Source organism: Neopelma chrysocephalum, unplaced genomic scaffold, assembly GCF_003984885.1.
Source record: "Neopelma chrysocephalum unplaced genomic scaffold, ASM398488v2 Primary Assembly neopelma1_97, whole genome shotgun sequence".
Lineage (NCBI taxonomy): Eukaryota > Metazoa > Chordata > Aves > Passeriformes > Pipridae > Neopelma > Neopelma chrysocephalum.
Genome location: NW_020897760.1, coordinates 950,175 through 976,348, shown reverse-complemented (window position 1 = coordinate 976,348; position 26,174 = coordinate 950,175). Strand labels below are relative to the sequence as shown.

At 40.4% G+C, this 26,174-nt stretch overlaps 1 protein-coding gene across 4 annotated transcripts in view; it reads right to left on the bottom strand.

Moving 5' to 3' along the window:
- The window catches only part of ATG4C (autophagy related 4C cysteine peptidase), a 34,658-nt gene extending 10,500 nt beyond the window's left edge, over nt 1–24,158 (bottom strand). For 2 of the 4 annotated variants that reach the window (XM_027694210.1, XM_027694211.1), the window contains exons 1-11: nt 24,076–24,158; nt 23,743–23,834; nt 21,479–21,609; nt 20,240–20,323; nt 19,351–19,584; nt 16,231–16,567; nt 14,278–14,348; nt 13,239–13,375; nt 10,427–10,505; nt 9,688–9,764; nt 6,198–6,317 (exon numbers count right to left, since the gene is read on the bottom strand). In XM_027694210.1, coding sequence (XP_027550011.1) covers nt 6,198–6,317; nt 9,688–9,764; nt 10,427–10,505; nt 13,239–13,375; nt 14,278–14,348; nt 16,231–16,567; nt 19,351–19,584; nt 20,240–20,323; nt 21,479–21,554 — 1,215 coding nt within the window. In that variant the 5' untranslated portion in view covers nt 21,555–21,609; nt 23,743–23,834; nt 24,076–24,158. Of the gene's footprint in view, nt 1–2,466; nt 3,740–6,197; nt 6,318–9,687; nt 9,765–10,426; nt 10,506–13,238; nt 13,376–14,277; nt 14,349–16,230; nt 16,568–19,350; nt 19,585–20,239; nt 20,324–21,478; nt 21,610–23,742; nt 23,835–24,075 lie in introns of those variants that run through there. The other 2 variants (XM_027694208.1, XM_027694209.1) reach the window with 2 other exon arrangements.
- Between the last annotated feature and the right edge of the window lie 2,016 nt (nt 24,159–26,174).

Here is a 26,174-nt window from a genome sequence, read left to right as displayed (position 1 = left end):
CCCCATGGAGTCAGAGCAGTGCACTGGGCTTCTCCCACAGCCTCCAGCCCAGTCTGAGACTCTGTGTTGGAAAGTCGTCAGGAATGAGCTGCTGCCTTTGGTGAGGGTTCACAGGGTCTCTCTTTTTAAAGATGGGAATGGAGATGGGAGTGGCTGCAGAGCCAACGGGACAGGGAGGTGGTGGCAGGTTTTTCCCCACAGAGAAGCTGCAGAGCCAGGTCACACATGGAAAGGTCCTTCACCCTACACCACAAGGGCAACCTGAGCTCCCAGGACTGATACCACCACCTTCCCTGTCAGCTCTGGAAGTGTGAGGGGGTTTGGGCACTGCTCAGGTAGAGCCAAGGCAAAGTGAACCCTGAGGTCTCTTCTTAGTTTGAAAAATGAGGCCAATACCCTTGCTAGAAGTCCCCAGGTAGTTATTGAGAGTCCTGAGGTTGTGTCAAGCTGTGCGTTTGATACAATAAGCACACAAAGAAATGCTCCTTTTAAGGAAAATGGCAGAAAAGAATAAAAGAAAAGGTTGTTGGGTGATGAAAAGCTCAGACTTTGCATCTCCCACCCTGGTTCCAACAGGCAGGTGAGTAATCAGCCCATGATTTGTGGAAGTCCTTTAAGAAAAGAGGCCACTGCTGGGTGTGTGAGTAACTAATGCTCATTTGGTTTGTGTTTGAAGGCAGCAGCAGCAACAGTGATGACACAAATTAATTGCCTGGTTTTCAGGAGCTAATGCAGACGAGGTAAAGAGAATTACTCCACGATTAACATAGTTTCCAATTAAAGTCCCCTGTAGTTACCCAAAAACATTAATTTCTAGTAACTTGGTAATTTAACTTCTGTCACCACTATACACAAGTGTACCAGGGCATCTTGTGGGCTGGTCTGTGCTTCAGCCCTGTACAAAAATCATGAAGAAAAAAATTAATGGCTATTTTCAGGGGTTAACAATTATTTGTAGCAGGCTTCAAATAAAACCCACTGTATTTCTTATCCTTTGTGGTAAACTAAAGGATTTGCTTTATTTTTAATTTAAATTTAGATTTAAATTTATTAAGATTTAAGAATTTAAAAATAAGATTTAAATTTAGATTTAAATTTAAATTAAAGGACCAAAACCCAGCTGCTGTTCTAGCACTGCTATTTTTCTTCTCCCTAGTCAAAAAGGTGGAAAAAAATTCCACTATTTAAATAAGTTCAGCAAAGGTATTTCAACCATTACATTTCTTAATCAAGTTGCCAAAAGCCTGGGACAATTGAAACTTCTATTTCACCCTTCCAGGGAAGTTTGCTGTTGGGATGGAAGAACTACATTTCTCTTTTTAACAATTCCATATTACAGCTTTTATACTTCCATTTGAGCATTTTCATTATTATTCCAGACCCAAGGTCATTCCTGCAGACACAACTAGCTTAGGTGGGTCTGTGCATGTGGGATTATTTTAAGGCATCTGAATTCAAGTGGAGTTGTGGAAGAAGGGAAATTCCTCCTTCAGTTCCCATCTGAGCTAAAGCTCTTGTTCTGCAGTGGGATGGGTGGTCCACAAGGTACCTGGAAGTGCACAGCACACAGAGAGGTACAAAGATTCCTGGACATGGAACATTCCCTCCAACTCCTCTCCCCCTCAGTGCACATCCATTACATATTTGTAAACTGCAGTGCTTCCCTCCCTCCCTCTTCAGCTGTACAGTAACAGAGCCACAGAGCTCTGAGTTAAATCTTCCTTAAATCCATCCCTGTAGGCTCCTGATGGTTCTCCCTCTTCTTCTGTGCACTCTAATCATTTAATGCCTTCCTGGTGGAAAGGGAAGCAGAAAGGAGAGCATCAGTGACACCAGATTACACCAATTATCCCCCTTTGCTCTGTGACAGAAGCTTTTAATGATGCAGCATACAATTGCTTTGCTTTTTTAAAATGTGAAAGCAAAGTACAACTTCATGTCTAATTTCCTGGCCACTGTCACCCAAAGGAACCACTCAGAGGGTTGGCATTGTTTTTGCTAAAGCTACATTACCTTGTGCTTCACTAACCAGGAATCTCCTCTTTTTAGTTCTCACTGACATTCACAATTCTCCTCATTTTGACATCTAAATTCCATAAATACGTTGTTTACTCCCTCTTCTGGGCTATTAATGAAAAATATTAAGATCAAGCCAAACATCCTCACCCACAGCTTAGAAAAAGTAATATTATTCTAATTATTAGTAGGATTCAGCAGTGCAGAGGTTACTAATTTAGACAAATGTTATGTGGGGTTTTTTTAATCTTGAAAACAAGTGAACACAATCTCATTTTGGCTTTTTGGAGTATTAATTAACACTGCTAATGCACACACAGATACAGACCTGATTTAGTTCTGCCCGAAATCATAAAAGGTGCTTTAATGAACACATGTGATGCTTATTATTTGTATCAGCAACACTTGTGCTTCTGTGCCTGAACAGCACTTAGAACAGGTAACATTTGGTTTACAACACAACAATAAAATCTGCCTTTATTGCAAATAAACAGAGTATTCACACCTTACAATATTGTTTTAGATGCAGGATTATACTCACTCTTAGAGGATCTAATATTAATATAGAAGGCACATGCACTTCATGTTTCCACACCTTTTTTATTTCCTAAGCAGCGTTAATATGTCTCTTAAATATTGCATTTACTTTGTTAAAACATTAAACTATTTCTGTACATTTGTTTGCAATCTGAGAACACACACCATCAAGTAATCATTTGTACAGTAACAACACGTATCAAAACAAAAAATCATAATCACAGCCCAGAATTTCTCACATCCACCCCCCCTTTGCTTTGATTTAAAAGCTGCACTAGTAGGAGAAGCCTCACCATTATGGTAGTTGAAACAGGAAACAAACACTGCTCTCCTCTAATAATTGTCTGGAGCTGCTTTGATTGGTTGCAGTTAATATTAATAGTATAACCTTTAAAAATTGTGGGGAAAGGTAATACTTTATCTTCTCTCCTCATATTAAGGCTCCAAAGCAAGCTTAATGAGAAACCATTAGAAAATCATACTGCTAAATAGTACCTTAACTCACAATTCAGCCTATATAATTATGTCAGGATTGCAGCTGACAGTGACTCCTGATCCATCAGCCTCACCTTTCCTGCATGGAGCTGCGCAGGATGTGTCAGGATGGCAGCAGGAACTCCTGCTGGGGCAACACATGGGAGACTTGGACCCTTCCCACAGGATACAACTCCACTTCTGCTTACAAACAGGAATAACGTGGTCTCCAAACCTCTGGACTGAAGGACATGAGGGCCACAGGGTGGGATTTAGGGAATAGCCAAGGTTTTTAAGAGGGGAAGCCCAGGCTCACCTCAGCACACCTCGTTCTGAGCAAAGAGTGAGCAAAACTAATCAGTACATACATTAGTAAATGACATTTTAAAGACAATTAACATATAAAACATTATCATCTTTATGAAAATAGACCAATTTGACCCAAGCTTGCCTTTTTGGGGGAGGAGGACACGTACATTTTTATCTTTTAAAAGGCAAGTGTTCTCCTGGACAGCTGCCGATAATCTCGTGGAAAATGTCCTTAAAGCAAGACAAACTCCTCTGTACTAAATCTTTTTAATCTCTTCTTTTCATCCTCAGAGAAAAGGTCATTTTCTTCATGGAGTGGACTAGAAGCAAAGTCATAGTCTTTAGAATGACCCTTGACAAAAGTAAACAAGGGATATTTCTCCTTGGATGAAGATTTCAGCATCTACAATGTCAAACACAAACCCCGAAAAATGTTAATTGAAATTAAGAAATTCAGTAAGTAGTGATATTTCTCTGATGATGACTGCAAAGTAAAAAATGCATTGGTTGGTTATCTTTATTATCCCATTAAAACAGAAGCATTGCACCATCTAAACATCTCCTCCTCCTATTAGACAAACATTTACTTCCATTTCTTCTTCAGGCCTAACCCTGTATTTTGTTCCTCACAGATCACCTGTACCTGCTGTTTGACTCAGTGCAAGAAAGATGAAGATAAAAAAGATAAAAGATAGAAGATAAAACCCTCTACAAAATAGTTAATGGCCACAAGACTCTCCTCAAGCACAGGTATGAATTGTGCAGCAACACCTTGGGGAGGTGTTTTTATTGTAGGATCAGCACATAAAATAATCAATGTTTTTATTCAAAGTTTAAACACATACCCCCATGTAAATAAGCCAGTCAGGAGCATGTGGCTCAAACCAGATTGATGACAGTCACAGGCTGAGGGAACCAGGGTGCCCAAAAATCTACATTTATAAAGAAGAAAACTGAGCATGGAGAAAGCAGGTGGTGGTGAATGATAAATACTGAAACAGACCAGCAAAACACCTTTAATAGCAGATAAAAATCTGCCAAAAACTAAAAGACAACTCAGCCTTTCAGGGTGTTTTGTCCACTGATTTATTTTTTAATTTGTTTTAATTTTTCTTACCTGCTTTAAAAAAACAGCCCAGTGCTGCAGTGACATGCAGAACTACATCACCCTAGAGATACACCTGAGTAGAACTAAAAATCATTGCGCATGATTTCATGAGAATAACCCATCTAAAACAGTAAAAAACCTCCTACAAAGATCTTTAAAACTATTTATAAAATGGCAGTCAGGGATTGAGTGGATGTTTTAAAAAAAAATTTAAAAAATGAATCAGAATAAAATCCTTCATTTTTACTGTGATCTGAAGTTTTTTATTTTATTCTTGTCTATTTTAATTGCATTTAGCTGTTGTAATGCTTGGAAGAGTACACTCATCCCAAAGCTTCATCCCAGTGCCCAATCCACCAAGGCACCTTCAATGACGGTCCCTCCAAACAAGGGTAGAAACACACCTGTGGTTCCACTGCCTTGTCTGTGCTCAGTTTTCCATGAAACTTCCTTTTCCACAGGAAGTAACTTCTCTCCGTGTGCTACGGGAGGTGATGAAACACTAAGTACAGAACATGAATTGGGCAGGGAAATGCCCAAACAAGAGCTGAGGGGACCAGGTTCAGATTCCTGGAACTGTCACCAAGCCACATCTCACCAGAGAGAACAGAGAATCTGAAACTCTGGAGAACTTGCAGAAATCATCACAGTGGTATCTAAAGAAGTTTATTGATAAACATGAATATTTTTAGTACTCCAGTGTTAGACTGTCACTGTTGTCGCCACAACAATTAATTCTGAACTGAATCCAAGTTCAACCCTCCATCAGTCCAGTTCTTGGGAAAACCTCTCATTTGTGCTAAGAACCTGGGCAGATGCAGCTGTCTAACTGCAAGGAATCCCAAGGAATTATTCACTTCCACTTCTTTAAATCTATTTTCTACTTCTCTGGGTAAGAACCAAAGAAACAACTTCAGCATAAATCAATACCTACTGAAGATTATAAACACTATTAAGTTTAAAAAAATGCTTTTTTGGCTCTAGTACTAATACCAGTTAATGGGACATTCCAAATGCTGTACAAACATTCATTCCTTGTGCTGCTGTGGTAACTGCTGTGGTTGATATTGTGTCCATCTTCTGCTGCTGCATCCTTTTCATAGACTAGTTTTAAAATCACCACAGTTTTTTGCTGCCGCAGCTCAGAAAACAAATTAATGATGATGCATTTCAATCCCTCACATAGTGTAATAATCAAGGAGGAAAAAAGTTAATTACATTTGGACTTAAATTAACCTATACCAGTGTTTTTCCGGGATCAGACAGGTTTGATGGGTGACCCCTGCTCACAGACCTCAAACTATGTTCCCAAACCATCCCCACACTGCCCTTAAATGCCATCAGAAACAGCACTTGAGCTAACCAGGAATAATACACAATTTGGGCTGGATCAAATACTGCCATTTCCAACCCAATCCCTCCCGAAGAACGGGCTGTCTCCTCAGATCCCTCCCGGGCCGGGGCATCCCTCCTCGGCAGGGCTGGCTCGGGAACATTCCCACTTCACGAGTGCCACCTCGTGGGCCCCTCCTGCCGCGGTTCCAGCAGCAGCTCCCATGGACACCCCCAGCTCTGCCCAGCTTTTACGTGTGGTAAAATCAGAGGGAATGAAAAACAATCCAGATTTCTGGATAAAAGCAGCAATAAATATCACAAAAAGAATTATGTCTACTTAGAAGAGAGAAACTGATTCTCTTCCCTTCCCCACACACCATTGTGGCTGAGGAAGAGATTTGGGAACCCGGACACCTACCTTGGTGATTTCTTCAGAAGCCTTCTCAAAGTCCTGCACAGTCCTACAGTAAAATCCTATTGTGCAGCTCGGATCCATTTTTTTGAATGACATCTTTTTGGGAGAAGGACAATGGAATGACTGCAAGTTTCAAGATTAAAAAACATGAAATACACGGTTACAGTCGAGAATGGCACAGACCAATGCATTTACTTTCCCCTTTCCAACAGCTTAACATCCAATTCCCTGCATCACCTGAATTAAATCCCAGCACACATTTTTGAAGTCATTTCTTCCACCCCCCAAACATTCAAGTAATTCCACTCTTCCCCAGACACATAAAACCTCCTGCTGTTTACGCTGCATTCCCCAAACTTGCTCACACCACCAGGTTAGTTTGGAATCTGTCAAAGGTCTGCTGCTCCCAGCAATACTTTATGAATATTCCCAAGGCAGAGGAGGTGAGTGCTCTTCTGCAAATTGAATTTGTAACAGCTTTTGCACTATCTTACTGCTTTACTACCACCGCCCAGTGCCCCTTTCCCTCCCCCAGCCTCTATAAAAGAGACATAATGGAACAAACCAACCTCATGCATTTTCCTTTAGTAAATGAAATGGGTTCAGAAACCCACAAAACCCACAAAAGCAAAACCATATTACAATGATCCACAAGTAGGGAAAAGCCAAACAACATGCCCTGCTTTACAAATGGATTTTTCCTAACGTGAAATCTCTTTCTATGACAGATGATGCTCTGACAGTGCTGCGAACTATCAGCAGCCATGCTGCAAGAAAAAACAAACAGACACAAAACCCCCTTCCCCATTTTACTCCTTCTTCAGTTTACCAGAGAAAAAAAATCAGTCTATCCTATCTACCCTGATTCTGTGGGTGTTTATTACAGGAGCTGTAGTTTTGGTGAAGCTCATTGTCCGACTGAAATTATTTCATCACCTGCCTCTCAGAGGTAACCAGTCCCCTCAATTCTGCCTCTAATCCCGCCATCCTTCCTCCATCAAATCCCCAGCATCCCTGATCCAGCTTCTCCACAACACACGGATCCTGCCGGGCTCAAATGCTGAGTCTGGGTTCCAGGAACTTCCCCCAGTGACCAATATTCTCCAGGGAAGACTCTGTGCTGTTCCCTTTCCCATTCCCAGGGAAGCTGTGCATGCTCAGGGCTGCTCTGGCAGAGCTGGATGGCACAGGATCGGGACAGGTCTGAACAAGTGGGACAGAGCGAGGCAGGAGAGCTCTGACCAGCACTGCTGGGTTCCATCTCTAAAGGAGAACTAACAACTGCTACAATCTAATTGGGATACAGCACCAGCATCACACTGCCTGTGTGTTAGAAACCCATTTGATCCCTTTTTATGCCCATCAGAAGAGTCACCCTAGAGAAGACAGCACTGGTTTACTGAATCCAAGTGTATCTGTAACAGCTTCACACAACAAAATATATTCCTTTTTCCTTGTGCTTACAAACCGAACAGATATTTCTGCTAAACCTCTGCTAAAAAAATACAAGCAAAGATAATTGGTACAATTTGTACAACACTGATTTTAGCCACTGTTTTTTCTCCTCACTGTTCAAATTTTCTGTACCTAAATTGTATTTTTAATATTAATTCCTGAGTCATCAAATGCATAAATCAAACCTTGCCTCACACATCCCATTCCAGCAACAGCCCTGTCCCTACAGTCAGGCTGCACTGTCAAGGCAGGAGGTTTAATGCTACACAAATCACTGCACAACAAAGAGAAGTGGGGAGGCTTTTTTTTTCCCACTCCTCCAAACAAATGGATGCTGGAAGCCAATACAGAGTGGATTGATTTCCAACTTATTCTGGACAATTTGTCAATTTTGAAAATACTCCCTACAGATAAATCTAACAAGCAACTATCCACACTAAGAAAGCAATTTCTGTTTACTTTTGACATTTCTGGACAAAGATATAATACTATTAAATGCACCAAGCATTAAATTGCAATCTATTTCCCATCTGCAGGAAGCATTAGGATGCGAGCAAGCCCAGTTGGCAGCTCGCATACCTTCAAAATACAGTTTAAAACCTTATTATTATTTGGAAGTTCCTATTAATGCCCGTCTGCAGCACAATCTGGAGGATGAGTCATGGCAACAGAGACCAAAAAGATGTGTATTTTTTGTAGCTTGGCCACTGAGCTACGGCGTGACCTTAAGGAAGTCACTTCAGCTCTGCTGCTTTTGTGCTCTTCCCACCTTTTGTCTGGTTTCCCAATTAAACTGTAAAACCTTCAGAGAGGCACTGTAGTAAAACAGTTATTAGCATAAAGGGCCAAGGATCTGGGTTATCATCTCTGGCTGCTGCCACAGGGAAATAGGTAGAGCTGGGACTCACCAGCTCTTCCTCCAAACACCTCAGCAGGGTAAATCTAACAGCAGCTCTAAATACAACCAAACTTTCTTGCCAGAATATTTCCCAATACATTTTGCTGCTGTGTTCATTTGCTTGTTCATTCTCATTTTCTAGAGAATCTTATACTTCCATATTATGCAACATGCTAATTAAAGCATTTTGTAAGCATAAGTAATGAAAAATATATACTGTTTGCTTTAAGTCGGCCCTAGGACTTAAATTAGCCCTGTGTAAGTCCTTTCAGATATCTATCTATAGATAGATGAGTATATATATAAAAGTACTTTTCCAAAATACTATTTGATGGTATTGTGTTTAAGGTATTACGATCATGTATATTCCTCTTCCTTATTTAATGCACTGTGTTATTTCTGAAGCCGTGTTTCCCCATTTAGGAGTTATTTCACTTCCCAGAACATGATGGCTTGAGGAGCAACTACTAATATCCAGATCCAGCTCTGCTCTGGAGCAGCTGCTGCTGTCTGAGCACAGACTGTTCCTACACTGAATCCAGAGCTGCTGGAATTTCCTGTGGAAGTTGGACACCAGACCAAGGAGGGTTTGTGTGGATGGCACTGAGGATTTCTGCTGTGAGTACTGGGGCTACTGAACACTTACTTGTAACTGATAATGTTTTCCCAGGGTACTTGTAAATTGAGTTCTCTAATAACCTCCTTTAGCTCTATCTATTTCCAGGTTCCTACTATTGAATACCACAGTGATTCTCTCCACAATGCTGATTGCAATTTGAATTGAAAAAAAACATAAATAAAATGACCAAAAAGACAAACTAACAAACTCCAAATTTAAATAGGTTTAAGATCTACAAATATGATGTAAAATTACTTAAATGAAGTGATCATCTATTTTTGAGATTCTCTGATCATTAAAAAGAAAACAGATGAAGATTAATGAAGTAAAAATTAAAACCCCATACTGAGATTTAACCTCTGGTCATTTTTGTTGATTATAGGCCTATAAAGAAGGGCAGGACATTGATAAATAACATGTAACTGTAAAACCATAAAGCTGCAGCTAGCTAGAACATCTCTAAATAATTAGTGTTTGATTCATATGGGAAGAAAACAGTGCCAGGTCTATATCCACAGTACCTCAAGAGGGAAATCCTTTATGCTGACATCTACAAAAGATTGGCAGTAATGAGGATCCATGTAAATCAAACTGTCATCTACAAGGACAAAACAGAAGACAAGTAATTCAAAAAACACCTTATTATTACACTGCTTACAATCCAATTTCTATGCAGAACAGCTGGAAAAAAAGCCAGCAAGTAACTGCTTGCCAGGCTGATACTCATTGACTGAAGCATTGGTTTTTGCAGGACAGATTAACTTTCGCATAATCAAATATGCTTGTATAAGCAGAATTTTTATAAAGTGATGAAACTGTCATTTAATTTTTGGTGATAAAATTACTTTTACAAACACACAATTATATTCTGGAGTTTGCGTATGAAAAATGTATCGCGCTGCTTCATCCTGACAGGGAGAATATATTGCTTGTCATTTAGGCATCAACTAACACCACTTAAAGCAGGGAAGAGCAAATAGGTAAATAAGAACTGCCAGGCAGGAACAGCAAACGCTCCTCAAGTTTGGTGAAACAGATAAATTATGCCTTGTTTATGCAACAACGGAAATTAAATGTACATTTTAGAGAATCCAATTACTCTGTGGGGTAAATGACAAATGGCTGGACTTGGGGAGATGTGATGAATTAATAAGGTACTCATTTTGCTATTTTAATCATGCTATTTCCCACTGGTTTGATATTAACTTCCTAACTCAGAGAAAAAACTATTGAAGAGACATAACACATTAAAACACTAACCTTGGAATCCAGCAAAGTAATACGACTGCTTGGGTCTGCCACCAATAATTCCAACACAGTACTCCAGGCTCAAAATTCCCTACAAGAAGAAGATTAAATCATTAGGACAGTGTTAAACAGAGTAAGTGTTAAACAGAGTAAGTTTTAAACTGAAATATTTGCTCTTTACTTGTTTTAGACAAATAATTAATTTTCTTTTTTTTTTTAAAGACTGACTCCATGACTTTCTGGGGCTTGACCAAAGTGAAAACACATACCAGATATTCCAGAGAAAGTCCTCCCTTTCCACGAGATGCCCACACATTGAGAGAATAGGCAGTATTATTTTGGGGGAGGAGATAAAACATAATGTCATACAAACTGAGCACAACTTGCTTAGTCAAAATATACCCAAGTATTGAGATTTACAGCTTTCATAAACATTTACATTCTGGGGCCCTGGGGAGTCTTCTTTTTGCATTCAAATGGACAAGTCTGGCCTGAGTATCAACTTCTACATCAAATGCCAGTTGGAGCAAGACTAATTACAAGACCCAGCTCTAAAAACAGCCGCCCAAAATCCAGGGAGGAGAGACAAACACACAACAGACAGGCCCCATAAATCTCTCTGGATGTTGCCTGTGAGGGCAGAGGAATCAGAACCATCTGTAGTAGCACCTTTGGGAAAGGGACAATACAAATACACCTAATTTAAAGGGGTGAAATACAGGAATTGTTTTAGTCTGGAGGTGAAAAGAAAGGAATAGACTCTTCCACCCATGGCAAAACCAGGATCCACTAAAGACCGAAAGAGCTGGGGTCTCAACCATGGGCTACAGTATTTCTGCTCATCCAGGCTGAAAAGGGTTAGGATCAACTCAGCAGACTTATTACTTAATAAAATGCTGATTTTGTGGATATACTTGCTAGTGCTGGGGAGAAGGATTTACCTGTAGACAACAGTTTTGCCAAGCTGAGAACATTTCTACAGTTTAAGTGACTAAAATTCCTCTATCCCCACAAGCTCTGGATGCCCGAACCAGGAACATGACCCAGAAGACTGTCAGCTGAGGCACAGGAGATCTTCATTAACTGGCAGACATACCTCAATCCTCTCCTCTAAAAGATCAACCATTCAAAGTAAAACCATCACATTATCACTGTGTAAGTGGGGAACATTTCTCTCAACAAAAAGATTGTTATTTTTATATTATGAACACCAAAGCTTCTCGAGATGAAATTTTCCCTGCTTACACAATGATAAAGTCACTTAAAAACCTTATCTGAGATGCTACAGAGTCAAATTCAGGATGGTTTATATGGGTTAAAAACGTGATGCTTATTTAAAATATGAATGAGAAGCTTTCTTAGAAAATTTATTTAAAATACGAATGAGGTTTTCTTAGAAAACGCTCCTTGAGGGCTGAGAATCACAGAACATTCAGGCAGATCAGAGGCAAAGGCTCAATCAGCCAAGGAGACACATCCTTTGCCAGTGGAACAGAGAGGAGCAAAGCTAGCCAGAGTAATGGATAACTGCTTCATCTATGGGAAGCTTCTTGTAAAAGTGAATTATAAAAAATTTATCAATTTTCATCCATAAATATAAAATCCTTTGTAGAAATTACCTCTCGTGCTACATTCTAAAATCTGCATTTTTAACTTAAATTCAGACTCTAAGAAATTCAGTCACTTCTTGTGACCAGTCAAGGCAGAGACTGGAGTGACTAATTCATGCAATTGAAAGCCCTCTTATCACAGCCTCCATCAGCCTGCAAAGGGCAGGAAAAGGCCTGGGAAGTGACAGCAGGAATCACACAGTGAACCAGCTGTACTGGCTAAAACTAAAACTTTTCCAAAACCAGCTGCCTGAAAATACAAGGAAAATAATCAGGAAAGAATAACAATTTAAGTTCATCACTTAAAAGGCTCCACTCGTCTGTCTTCCCATGCCAGTAAAAACCAAATGTTTTCCTGACATTTTACAGTGAAGAGACAGTCACAAAAAATAATGTTACAGACTCAGCTTTTGCTCTTGCTATCACATTGTGGCATTTTAAAAATGAAACCAAGAATTTAAAGATAGATAAAAAGCAGTATAGAAAATTAAATAAAAGCAGCAGGGCTAAGAGAACAAGAGCTTCCCTAAGAGAAGCAAGAGGCAGGATTGCAGCACATCCTCAGGTGTCAGCAGAACCCCTGTTGGAAAAAGAAAGGACAGCCCAGACCTTCCTCCCCTCTGCTTTCTCCTTGAGTTTTACTTGTTTCCAGTTCATTTTTATTTGTGGTAACTGTTCGCTACTCCTGGATTGCTGCCCTCAAACATTCATCGAGATAGTGAGTAAATACTTGAATAGTGACTAGACATATCAAGTAACTGCATCCCCTCTGTTCAGGAGAAGAAAAAGACATAAGAAAATGTGAAGAACAGACAAGCAACAACTAAACCATTTGATATTTAAGAAAATAAGAAGCAGACTAAGGACTTGAGTATATTTATATTTTAAAACGCTGCCTGATCCTTAGTTACATATGCTATTAGAGTCGTGCTATATTAAATTACCATTTGTAATTTGAGCCACTGCATTAATGTCTTTCCAGGCGGTGCTGCAGGAGCAGGACAGTTATCACTGCTTTACCAAGGGACATCATGTGCTCTGCAATTATGTCTGATCTTGTAATAGGGAAATTTAAAATCTGTAAAGTCAAACTTTACAACCTTCAACTGTAAAATCCCCACCACACGTTTAATGGAGAGAATTACCATCGTGGAGCTGCTTTTCATATCCCCTTGTGCTACTCTTTGAAAAATGATTGAACTCTCATTTCATACCTTTACAAACTCCAAGTAGTCCGTGTTTGTTCTCTCTCCACCGAGTCTCACAGGAACTAATATAATAACAGCTTTTGTGCCTGCTTTTCCAGAATCCATGAAAGAACATTGTCTGTCAATGACATCGGAGCTGTAGACTGAAAGAAGACACATGAAAATACTCAAATTTCAAATACAACCTCCAGTTTTAGAGACACACCTACAATAAGGCATCACAAAGTCTGACAAAATAAAACTGCAGCCCTTCCAAATCTTCCTGTGCTCCTGAAACACAACCCTGGCTGAGTCTGATCAAAACCAGTGTTATATCTCCTCATTTTCAGCAGTATTTTGTAGAATGGTCATTGCTGCTGCTAAGTTACATTGCCAAGGAAATGCAGAAGGGTAGGTTAGGAGGAAGCCAATAAATACTTATTCACTGCATATAAACCTCTAAAAGGAATAATTAAAACTTGAAAGCCTACAACTAACAGAAACATCTGCATGTTAAAGGGAAAAAGGCAATAACTGATTTTAATCGATACTCAAGCTCACTGCCTAAAGTTAACACAACACAGGCATTGAAAATGAGGGTAAAAACTTAATGCTGTGTTATTGCTTATTCCCCCCAAACTGAGAGAGATGGAAAAATCATCCCAGGACAAAGAAGGGAAAAAATTATTAGAATTTTAAGTTTCACTGTCATTGTAAGTCAGGTGAGACTGGTTTGATTGAATAGTGTATGTTTAATCCAGTTTGCTGGACTGCCCAGGGATGTGGGTCCTGTCTGCCCCATCCCAGGCTCAGTTCTGACATAACTAAACTTGTTGCAGCTGAACTTGGCTCCACTGTGCTTGGATTTGAGACTGTAAGATACCAAACAAGGAAGATACAAAGAGAATCTCCATATATCAAGAACCCCTTTGTCTACATAATCTCAATTTTGTGGACCCATTTTTTAGTTTTAATTTTCCTTTAGAGTTCTACTGTTAAGTGCTTACTGAAAGGCACAAAAAGCATCTAAAATGTTTGCAAAAATCCACAAAATCACAACATTTACCTGTACAGTCCTGAGCAACATAGACTGTTACTCCTTGCAGCTCAGGGTCTTTTGCTTCTTCAACAGCTTTTCTAAGTAGAAACACAAACTATTTAATTAATCTCTCATTTAAAAAAATTAACAGCAAATAAACATAATATCTTTTTTTTAGAAAGAGGTTGGGTTTAATTGTTTGGTAAAGGTTTTTTTGGTTTTTTTTTTTTGGAGGGGGGTGTTGTTTTGTTTAATTCAAGATATCTCCCCTTCCTGATAAATACAGGTGGAGGGTGGGTTTTTTTATTTGTTTTTAAACACTGGATACCAAGTTCCAGTGTATATGGCAACATGTTTTACCCAAGCAAAGATGACAATGAAACAATGAAAACCACAAAAAAAGCCCCAAACCCCACATTAACTTATAAGGGAATTCCTATTCACTACCTCATTTCTTTCCGTTTATAGCAATTTTTTGTCATGTATATTGATGATAAAGGCTAAGTTTATTGACAAAAATATTATTTTCATCTCTCTCTTTGACCTCACTTCATGTAACCAGCCACAAATTAGCACCTGGTGTCTATGGAAATAAAGACTAGACACAAAAAGCTGTAGGGTTTCACCAAAACTTTGAAAAATAGAATTACAATATTAGGCTCTCCTCAGGAGAATAAGTGTAATGGGCCTAAAAGCTAAAAGAAAATATACGTTGATAATCAGAACCATGGCCATCAATCAAGGACAACATTTGTAAAGAAATGAAAGTGTTCAAAATAAAAGATTAGCCTTTGACTTCAACATACACTTGCATTAAATGGTCACTATCCCTTTATTTCACACTATATTTTGAGGAATCTTTTAATACAGTCGTTCCCAAGTTATGAGGGAGCTGTACATTGTTAGTGCTGCTGTAAGAGAGAAAGATCCAGGAAAGGAAACCTTTGCAGGGCTGGAAATCACCATTGGGCTTGTGGTGAGTGTAATTCTGCACCAAATCCCTGCCTGCTCCCATTAGGGAAATAGAGAATTTCATAGGTAATTTATTAAAGCCAGCAAAAAGAATTCTGACAGCTCCCATCACCAGAAAAAAGCAGAATAAAACACATTAATAGTGCTAAACTCCTACACCCCTGTATGAATCTGCAGGTATGACACATATACACCTCATTATTCAGTTCAGCTGCACTTCCAATTAACATACTTGCACACTAAATATCAAATTTTTCTATTTATATCTACATATAAGCATGTACATATAAATGTATGAACTTTGGCTTCTGCTGCTTAAATAACTTAGTAGTGGTTCAGTTTATGGATAAACTGGAACCCACTAAGAAAATAAGCATATAAGACTATAAAAAAACCCCAAAAATATTCAAAGAAATGGCATATCAAGGCACACAGTATAGAGAAATTTGACTTTCGACTTTTTTTTTTAACCACACTGAATGTCACAGACCCTTTACTTTTACTGGGATATAATTATAATATTAATAGTCCCATACATTTACAGTTTCACAAGAATTTGATGTGTGCAAAGAAATGCTGAAAACATCAATTTTAGCTCTGACATTTCATTACACTATCAGTACATTACAGCCCCCAGGTTACAGTATAAAAAAAAAAAAGACCCTCTAATGTTATGCATGTTCCAAGGTTGAAAGAGTGGTTAGTTTTTAGAACATTTCATTAAATGCAGCTCTACTGAAAAGGTTTGCGAGAGATACTTGGGATTGTACAGGAAAACAGGAATATTGCCTTTTTTCCTGAAATAAGATTGATAAAAGCTCAGCAGTAGGTGCAGGGACTGAATGCTATTTCCCTACCTGCCTCTGGAAAATCTCCAGAATTGCTCCTAATATGGGCATTTTACAAAGCCAATAATGACCAGTCCGATGCTTAGCTAGGCTGAAGTAATCTCAGGACAGCCTGAAATGCTTCTCTGTGATGTAACAAAGAATAAAGGTATTTTTTTACCTTAAAATGTGAGCGACGACGGCCGGGCCATACCAATCCCCCGCCATTTTCCCGGACTTCTTCCCATATTCTATCAACTGGTGCAGGCCAAAAGCTGCCAGTGGGGAGTCACCAAACCAAGATATTATTTTTCTGTGATAAGCTTCGTTTCTCCTCTCGTTGACATCCCAGTTCCTCCTCGTGCCCCGCTGGGACTGTGCCTGTGGCTGGGGCAGGATCTTGGGGTCCCTCTCGGCCGTGAGCGACGCCTCGAAGGATGCCGTGAGCTTCCGCACCGTGTGGGATGTCCAGGACTCCGAGTCCGAGTCCATGTCCAGCGCCTCCGGCCACACCCAGGCTGCAGCAAGGAAAGCAAGGTTAATCAGGCTTAATATTAACTTTCTGCTATATTAAGCAAAGCACTTCCCTTTGTTCTCCATGCTCTTTAAAGGAATACTATGTATTTTACACTCTGAGCTGCAAATGTTGCTGTTGAAATGTAAACAAAGAATTCCAGCAGAGTAGTTTCAGTAATTCTGGTTTCCTTTTATTTTCTGCTGAATTACAGGTGAAATATAATAACCCAGTTGTTGTTAGGAGTTTTTGTTATCTGATACTGCACCATCCCAGTCGGCTGAATAAGCAAGAGATACTTGGTTACAAGACACAGGTCAGAACTCTCTTACATATTAAAAATATGAACATTAGCTATTCAGTACTATTCAAAAAGAGAATCACAGAATCAACTAGGTTGGAGAAGAGCTCTGAGATCATCAAGTCCAACCTTTGACCTGACACCACCTTGTCTACTAGACCATGGCACCAAGCGTCACATCCATTCTCTTCTTAAACACCTCCAGGGACAGTGACTCCACCACCTCCCTGAGCAGCCCCTTCCAACCTTTTATCCACGTCAAAAAAGAAGTTTCAAAAGCTGGTTTTAATTCTTCTGGTTTGTCAGTTATTAAAAAAGAAAAACAAGCAAACCTGAGAAATCATTGATGTAAAAACAAACACTTCTTCCTGGCAAAATGTCCAAGCAGATCAGAAGAAAAATAGGCAGGATTTCTTCGTTCACTAAATTTGTGATTTTAGATTACAAGACAAACTTGTTTAAATGCTATTCAGCACAGTATCTAGAGCCTGCATTTTTAGCTGAAGGTTTCTCTAAGGATGCATCCTACACAGCATTCCTCCCATAGCAGAATAGGGTTCAGGAGATCTAGGGAACAGTCAGATGCCTGGAATTCTCTCTCACAAGTGCAAACAACTACTTGTAACACATACCCAGGCATGTGTAGCTCAGTGTAACATCCTCACAGGATGTTCCTGCACTGTCAACTTCATCTTTCAGTCAGTGTCTTAAGCACAGGTATTTCAAAGTAAAACCTACCAGTGCCTTAATATTTAGAAGAAAACCTCCTTTACAACATCATTCAGCAATATCTGGAACATTCCACATGGCAGTGGAAGTGTAAGTATCTCGGCTAGAAACTGCAGGCAAGTTTTGCTTTGTAAGAGAAACAGCACCATTAAACCAGAATGAAAATATCTCTGGGAAAAGAGCAAACAGCCATGAAAAACTTCGTGTAAACACTTAAATATGTTTCCAGAGCTGCCCAGACCTCATAAAAAGCTTTTCAAAAGATAATTCACCAGCTGTCAGAAGACCAGGTGAGGAGCAAAGTAGTCCAGAAAGACCATCCATACTCCGTTTTCCTGTGCACTGGATTGCCACAGAATCGCTTGCACTCTGGAATCACCCCATCACTTTCCAAATTAGGATGCATGGGGGACAGTGCAAGGAATTCTTTGGAACCATGGATTTTAAAGATAGAAACCTGGGGCTTTTTTGTTTGGGGTTACTTCAGAACGAGCCATTACACACCCCTGCTCACAGGGAGTCTTCTGACCAGGTTCTGAAATTTTTTAAAGAGCATGTATAACAAAAGTGATATTTAAGGGATTTGTGTTCTCAGCAGAAGTATTTACATACATTTTGCTATCTGCAGTCAGTTGCAAGGGATAATAAATGTTTTACGACTTAAATATCTCCAGCCAAAGGAACATTCAAGAAGCCAATCCAACAGTTGTGCCCCGACACTGCTGAGAATGGGGACTTTGTGGTGCAGCTGGGTTGGGATCATGTTCACAGCTTACATCATATTTGCACAGTAAGTGCAAAGTATTATCAAAACAGGCTTTCAGAACCATCTTCTGCTGAAGTATTCCCAGGATCCCACAAAGGGCTGAGCAAACAATACACTGTGTTCTCTCACACACGCGCGGGTGGTTCAGGCCCCGCGTCTTGGATCATTCTGACAACAACCAGTGGGGACAGAGGACATGGCTGAGTGTTTGAAAGGGGCAATGTGGGAGATTATGAAAGGAATTGGGAAGAGGATGGAAAGAAACTATGAGAACCTAAAATACCTCTCTGCAGGACATGGTTCAGCCTGGAAGAACAGGGAGGACATGCAGACTCAGCCTGTGACAGCAGAAAGTGTCTCATGGCTCCTGAAGCTGCTTCATCTGGCTGGGACTGAGGGAGTGTTTTGGATAGACAATGGCAAGGAAAAATGGGAAGTTCCTCTCTAAGTACACGGGAGGGAAGGGAGGAAATGACATAGTGACAATTTCCACACAGAGAATGAAGTATTGAAGTTAGATTAAAATCCTTCCAGGAACTCAATATATTAATACTAGGAGAAATTCAATAATGTACAGCTTTAAAACTGATAAAAGATGATAAAAGAAACTGTTCACTTTTACCATAGCCCACAGCTATGGTCTCTGCAACTCATTCCCACATCTTGAGTTCGAGAAATGACTGAGTTTCAAGGGAACTGGACATGTACATGGATAAGGAGAACACCCAGGCAGAGGATCACAAAGTTTTTGCGATATTTTACTTCACAGTTGGATACTGAAAATACCACAGAAGCTTCCTTTGGTTCTCCCTTTTTCAGAATAGAAGGGTAGGACAAGCTGAATCACTGACGCAATGGGACAATTCCAACAGCAATGAGGATTCCAGAAGCAAAACCAGCTTGCACTTCAGGTTTGGGATACACCAAGGCCATGCTGCTCTGACAGAAGGCCCCTGCTGATCCCACACACAGATGTTCCCCCATAACTCACCTCTCCCAAGAAAATGAAGCATAAGGCCCTGAGCCAGCAGCATCTGCCCAGTTCTCAGTGTGCAGCCCCAGCCACAGTCTGTGGTTAACGCGGACCCCTTTATCTGAGGGAATTCCTCTCTGTATGTCAGCCAGATTCTGGAAATAAAATCTTTACGGAACTCCTCAACATTTCCTGAAATCTCTGTGTTGATTTTATCAAAATTGGCCCCATCTGTAGAGAGCTCACCAGATTCTGGAAGGCAAAGCACAGTTTAAGTTATAACTTGGTATGGTACTTCTATTAGAAAGCAAGTAATTGAATACAATATTCAATTAGAAAACAGAGCAAATTTACAAAAAGTAACAATCACTCCAAATACAAGAAAGGAAAACTGGAAAGCAAATGTAACAGAAATGGGCCAGATGAAAAAAAAAAGGAAAAATAAAAAAAGAGCAATGCAGACATCACCATGCCAGTGGAATCACTGACCTGCAAGTAACTGCTTAATTCACCCAACTGTAAATGGTCAAATAGAGAGAGAGAGACTTAGGAAACTGCACACCGGAAAATGATAATGAAGGTGTTGGTGTAGTGACTCCTGGTATAGGTATTGTCCCCATTTCAACCAGGAGGTTTTTAGAAAAAAATTCTCAAATTGATGGTAAATGAAGTAAAGTGCAAATTACAACACTAATATTCACAGAAAGAACAAGGCTTCAGTGCAAAATCTGAATAAATGAGGATGGGTGGCATTAGTGGCGGACATTTCAATGAGTATTTTCTAAGCTTTTCATATTTACATTTTGAATTTGGTTGTTGTTAATGACCGTCTTTCCAGAAGATTAAAAATTCATCCACAGACCTCCTGCTGAGTAAGACTAGAATAAGGGATGTGCTCTGTACTCACCCTCAGTTTTGAAGTGGTAACATTTTCCCAGCAGAAAGACTGGAGAGTTTCTGCTGAAGTAAGTTTTTGTTTTCAACACCCAACCTAAAATAGATGCAAAACAAATACAAATTTGTGACTGAAGTATTCCAAAAAAGAATTGCTGACAGCATCTGGTTAAGCCAAAGGTAACCTTTGAAAGAGGAATAAAACAAAAAAGTATTGAAATGGGGTTTTAATATATATAATGGCCCATCTTCGCAAACGAAGATTTTGGGAAAGGTCTTTTACCTTTCCAGCCTGCGCAATGGATTTTTTAGGTGAGACACAGCCTGCGCTGAACTGAGCCCACCCTTTAATCCTAAGGTTCATCTGCCGGGGCCAAGCAAGCTTGGACAATGGCAGTGAGGTCCTCAGGACGTAGGTTTGTTTAGAGTGTCCTTCTCATAGATGGATGGCCACACAGGGCTAACGACCTCCATCAGGCCAGGAGACCGGGATTTGAACTCGTGGTCGCAGCAGTGAAAGTCCTGCACGCTAACCACTAGGCCACCAGGGGTCTCGAAATGGGGTTTTGGTCTCATAATAAATTACATATAGGGTGCAATGGCTACTATTCCCCTTCAATCATGTGGTAGCCTTAAAGAAAGTAGAAAACAAAGTATCTTTTCATCTTGTCAGACATCTCCAAGGCTCAGTTATGGGAATTAACAAAATTTATCAGAAACCTGATGGTAAATCTGAGCAACCTCAGTTCTAAAGGGAAAGCAAAATAATCAAGGACAGATTAGTAAAGGGCACACTTGAAAACCTGGTTGTTCATAAATAAATTATTGATGTTCAGCTGTGGAAAAGGACATTACTCAAGGGTGTGAAGTAGATTCTTCAGTGGAGTTTGTATCTCACACACTGTCCTATTTTTTCCAGAAAAGTACATTTAAAAATAAACTTTATGCAGATGATTCCATATTATCCCTGTTTTAAAGTCTATGCAAATCAAGCATCATTTACATAATGTATTTACTGTTTTCAAAGTAAGTAATTTAAAAAGAAATTATGCAAATCTATTTGAAAAATGAAAAGCTAAAGAAGTTTTTTAGTCACTGTTTACAGTATCAAAGAAAAAACTGTTTCAAAGGCCATATTGCATTTTTATTATTAATTAGTTATGTTTCTGAATCATGATCCCATTCATGTCAAAAAGAAACATTCCATTCCTTTCAATGGAGACAGGATCTTACCAGACACTGCTCCACTTACTGTATTTCATGTTGTGCCATGCAGACATAAACTTTGATTTTATCTTTTCTACTTCATCTGTCCCTGTGGCCTCCATATTCAAATCCTAGAGAAAAAGCCATCGCTGTCTTGTAAGGCTTTCAGTTCTGCTGCTGGAAAAACACAAATATAAACACATCCATGGGCACAGCATCCCCCACTCAGGTACTTAAGCACAACATGGCCAGAAACAGCAATAAACTCGCAGAATCCTCCACTACCAGACACTGAGAAGCAATCCCGCATTCCATGAATAAGTAATAAAATAATTTAATTCCAAAAACACACCAATAAAAGCACTACACAAAGCTAAATAAAATATAATGTTCTCCAACAGCTCTCCCTTGCACAGCAAACTGATGTGGAGCACATAACCTGTGCTGGCACACAAGCACACCCATTTTAATCAGCAGTGAGATGAAGATGCATCTCACTAAACAGAATAGATGCTGTTCTTTTCTGCTGAATACAATACAACAAGCACTTTTTGTCTTTCAAATGGGGCAGGTGGACTATGGAGGGAGTTCTGTCCCATTTTACCAGATTTCTTAGAAACAGGGATAAAGGTAGTATATGTTCTTCCTATAGTATTACCAATTTAGGTTGCTTTTAAGGTGAAATCTGCCCTTTCTGTAACAGGAAATTTGCTATTAATTAACAGCTTCCTTCACCATGTGTATTCTGTCAGTGGTTTCCTTGAAATTACTTGATACAGAAAGTTTTCTGGATGATATTTGGCAGCCCAAATCCTTGCACAGACAACTGAAAAATTAAGAGCTCCGGCCTCAACAGGAAGTCCTGATAACAGCAGAGGATGACATGAGCAAAAGTGAATTATCTTGTTTAATTAATAAACTCGGGCCAGGAGACAACCTCCTTACTTTAAAAGGAGAATCTAGAACTGTATTTACCTTTCTGTGTGTTATTCCCCCCTGAATTGAGATCAAAAGCAGGACACAGATGAACTGTGTCGCTTCTTTCCACTGGGAGCCCAGTTTAAGTAAAACCTAATCACTGGCAGTGTAATTGAAGAGAGGGTGAAGATGTCAGGGTGGCAATATCATCAGAGCCTGAAGGTGCTACACAGATCCACTGTTTCACTCTGCTGCCCAAGCCCTCTTTAGCATGTTTTCCCATTATTTCAATCATTATTTCACCAAAATCTGTTTTTTGACAGAAAAAGAAGCAATGCCGGCTCACAAATGTGAGGGAAGTCTACTTCTTGTCAATGAAAATAAGAAATGGCTTGCAACCCTGCTACGATTGGTCTTGAGTCAAGCTGAGATTGTGTAGGGGAAGGACAAAAAAGACAATTTCCAACTGGGTTTTAACTTCTTGCCTTTTTTCCTCTCTTTTTTCTTTAGGAAGAAAAGGAAAAACTGCCTATATCATCAGCTCTAGATGGCAAAACCAGTAAGATGAACTTCTCCAGGATGTGTGTTTGGTCCTGTCTGTCCCCACACGATCCATCAACAGTCATTTATGTAGAGGCCACTGATTGTCTTAAAAGCCAATTCCTATAAAAGCTTCCTCTGGCCAAAATTAGAAATGAAACAAACTCTATAGTTCCGTAAGTGCCTGAAGGCAAAGTTATTTAAATGAGAAAGCTGCTCATTTTCCTCCAAAAGACAATGGTCAATGCAGCACATTTATCTTCCCTCCAGTTACACTTCTTCCCTGGCATTATACTAAAGATGCAAAAAGGGCTTCCAAGAAGAATGGTAACACAAACCAGACACACTTATTCCACTGGGAAAACACAGGCTCTTCCCATCAATAGAAGAAGGCATCAGTAGGAGTTCCACCGAAATTAATGGAACAGCATCAGGAGATGGTCCCAGGGAATAGAGATCCAAGCCCAAGGGGCACAAAATCATTAAATTATTAAATCTAAAGCCAATGCTTTCATACTGATAACTTTTGTAAGAAGTTATCTGAATACACATTCCCAGGATGATGTTCCCTCGTGGGGCAGCAGAACATGCCTGTAATGGAAACACGAACTTCTGACCCCTCAGAGCCCCCCTTGCCCACCGAGGGGGATGGTTTGTTAACAGTGATGGAGAAACACCCCAAAACTCCCCAATAACAGGATTTGTTTTCATTAACAGCAGAAAAGAAACGCAACATGCCCATGCAACCGCAATGGGAGATGAAATGAAATTAATGAAGCCTAAACGTGATAATTATGAAACGAATTATCTCTATTAATTAGGAATTAAGGCCCTTTTGCTTTGGATTTCTACCTGGGAAGAACCTGAACCAGCGGCAGCGACAGTCGGCGAAACCCACACGAAAGAACGACGGCGAGGAATTCCCGGAGGTCATTTTTAAGGAGCTGCAAACACATATGAAGACAGTTAAAAACGATACTTTGAAGCTGCCGGGTGAAAAAACAAAACAAAACAAACCCAGATTATTTTTTCCCCCTTAAATCCTGCAGCAGAGATGGAACGCTTTACCCACGGAGGATTCGCAGCCAAGCGGGAGCCCCTAGACACCGCGACCCCACAGGACACACGCGAGCCCGAGCCGGCACCGCGGAGGGTCCGTCCCGCCGCCCCCCGCCCTTCGCTCACCCCTCACGGAGCCGCCCCCGCCATCCCGGGGCCGCCCGGGGAGCCAGCGGCCTCCCGGCGCTGCGCCTGCCGCGGCGGAGCGGCGGGGAACTACAACTCCCGGCGGGCACCGCGGCGGGGGCGCGGCGAGACGGGCCGTGCGGGGCGCGCGGGGCGTGCTGGGAGTTGTAGTCCGGCGGGAGTGCGGCTGGGAGGCGGGAGGGAGGAAGAGGGAGGAAGAGGAGGGATTGAGGGAGGAAGAGGAGGGAGGGAGGAAAAGGATAGAGGGGGCGGGGGAGCGGGCTGAGGGGAATGGGGGGGCCGGGCTGTGGCTGGAGGCGAAACCTCAGGAAGGCGGGCGAGAGCGGGAAGCCCGGCCCGTCACGGGACCGGCAGCTGCCCTCTAACAGCGTTTCTCTCTTTGGGGTTTTTTGGGAGGATTTTTTTGTTTTGTTGGGGGTTTTAGTTTGGGTTTTGGTGGGTTTTTTGTGGTTTTGTTTGGGGGGTTTTATGTGGGTTTTTTGTTGTTGTTTTGGTTTTGGGGTTTTTTTGAGGGTTTTTTGTTTTGATTATCCATTGTATTTATTGATTTTTTTTTTTTATTTCAGTGTCTTTTGAATCCATTAGAGCAAAATGCTTCCCAAATCTCCACACTCCGGAGAACATCAAACTCCAGCCCAGCCCGTGCCAACATTGTGCTCCGATTCAATTCACAGCTTTATTTCTTCTCTGAAACACATGAGAGCCTCTGCATCTCCTCTCACTCCCCTGAGGGATTTGGGGTTTTTTTTAGTGTTTTTTAAAGTAGGTTCTTCATTAATCTGTTTGTCTTAAGCTGCTTAAAAGTACTCATTGGGTGTATCAGGAGCCAAGGGCTTAAAAAAAAAAAAGTGCAGGATTGTGAAGGATTGACTTGAATTTCTCGACTGTCTGGAACTGGCATTACAGCTGAACATCCTATAAAAGGATGATGTTCCTGCTTTTTTTGTGTACTCACCAGCCCAATTTTATGTTCATGAAGCAAAGTCAGGTGGGTTTTTTTCCGTTTTGTGATTTTACTGCCTTCTGCTGGTCAGAAATGACCAGGCTGAGTTTAATTTTTTATAATCAGCACATGATTATAGCACATGATCTAAAATTTAGCTTCAGTGCAAATACCAACAGTAGATGTTTTGTGTATTTCCCGGTGGGTTTTTTCGGCAATCTCATGGATATATTTCCCATAGTAGGGTCAGTCAGTGAAGACAATCGTAGGTATTAATATGCAAATCAGACAACATCATGTTGCAAAGGTTCTGCCTGTTGGCTTGAAGTGGGGATGTAGCAGATCACCTTTCTAATCCTTCCCTGCCTTTCAACTCACTGCTTGCCCTTTGCTTCCAAGCAAAGATAAAGATTTAAAAATAAAACCCAAGTTGCTGTTTGTTGTAAACAAACTGTGGTCCCACGATAGTGGGTGATGTATCAGTGCAGAAGGAAACCTCCTGCAACCAGAATTTCATGATCTTTTTCAGGAATAATAGTTGTTTAAAGTTTTATCTTTGCTTTTATTCTCAAAGACAAAGATGAATGTGCTTGTCTCTCTGTGTATGAGCTTGAATGTGGAGACCTGACTAGATAATGTGGCTTGGATCTGGCTAAATGTTGAACAAAGAATTACCCAGTTTATCAAAGGAAGTGGCTGTTCCCTTGCCTGAAATCAGTTGCCTGCACCTTCCTGCTCTGAAATGGAATAACTATGCCCTGATACCCTGAGTTGACACAACGTGCCATCTGGATATACACTGGAAATCCCTCAGGCAGGCAGGTTATGAAAAGGAAGGTATTTATTTTCTGCTTTTTTTTCATGCTAAACAAAACTTTGGTTGTCAAATAATCACTCAGATAATACAAATAATTGTGTGTAAAGAGAGAGTTTCCTTCACATCCACTAGTTCCTATTTCTGTAGGAAAGATTTGCAAGGGGAGTGGGACAGAACTTCATTCAACAAACTTCTAACAAATGTCACAGAGTTCACACTTTCAACATTTTAATGGCATGAAGGCCATGCCAACCATCCTTGAGCTCCAGATGTGCTAAATGAATGTAGAATAGTAAGGAAATATTTAAAACCCATGTT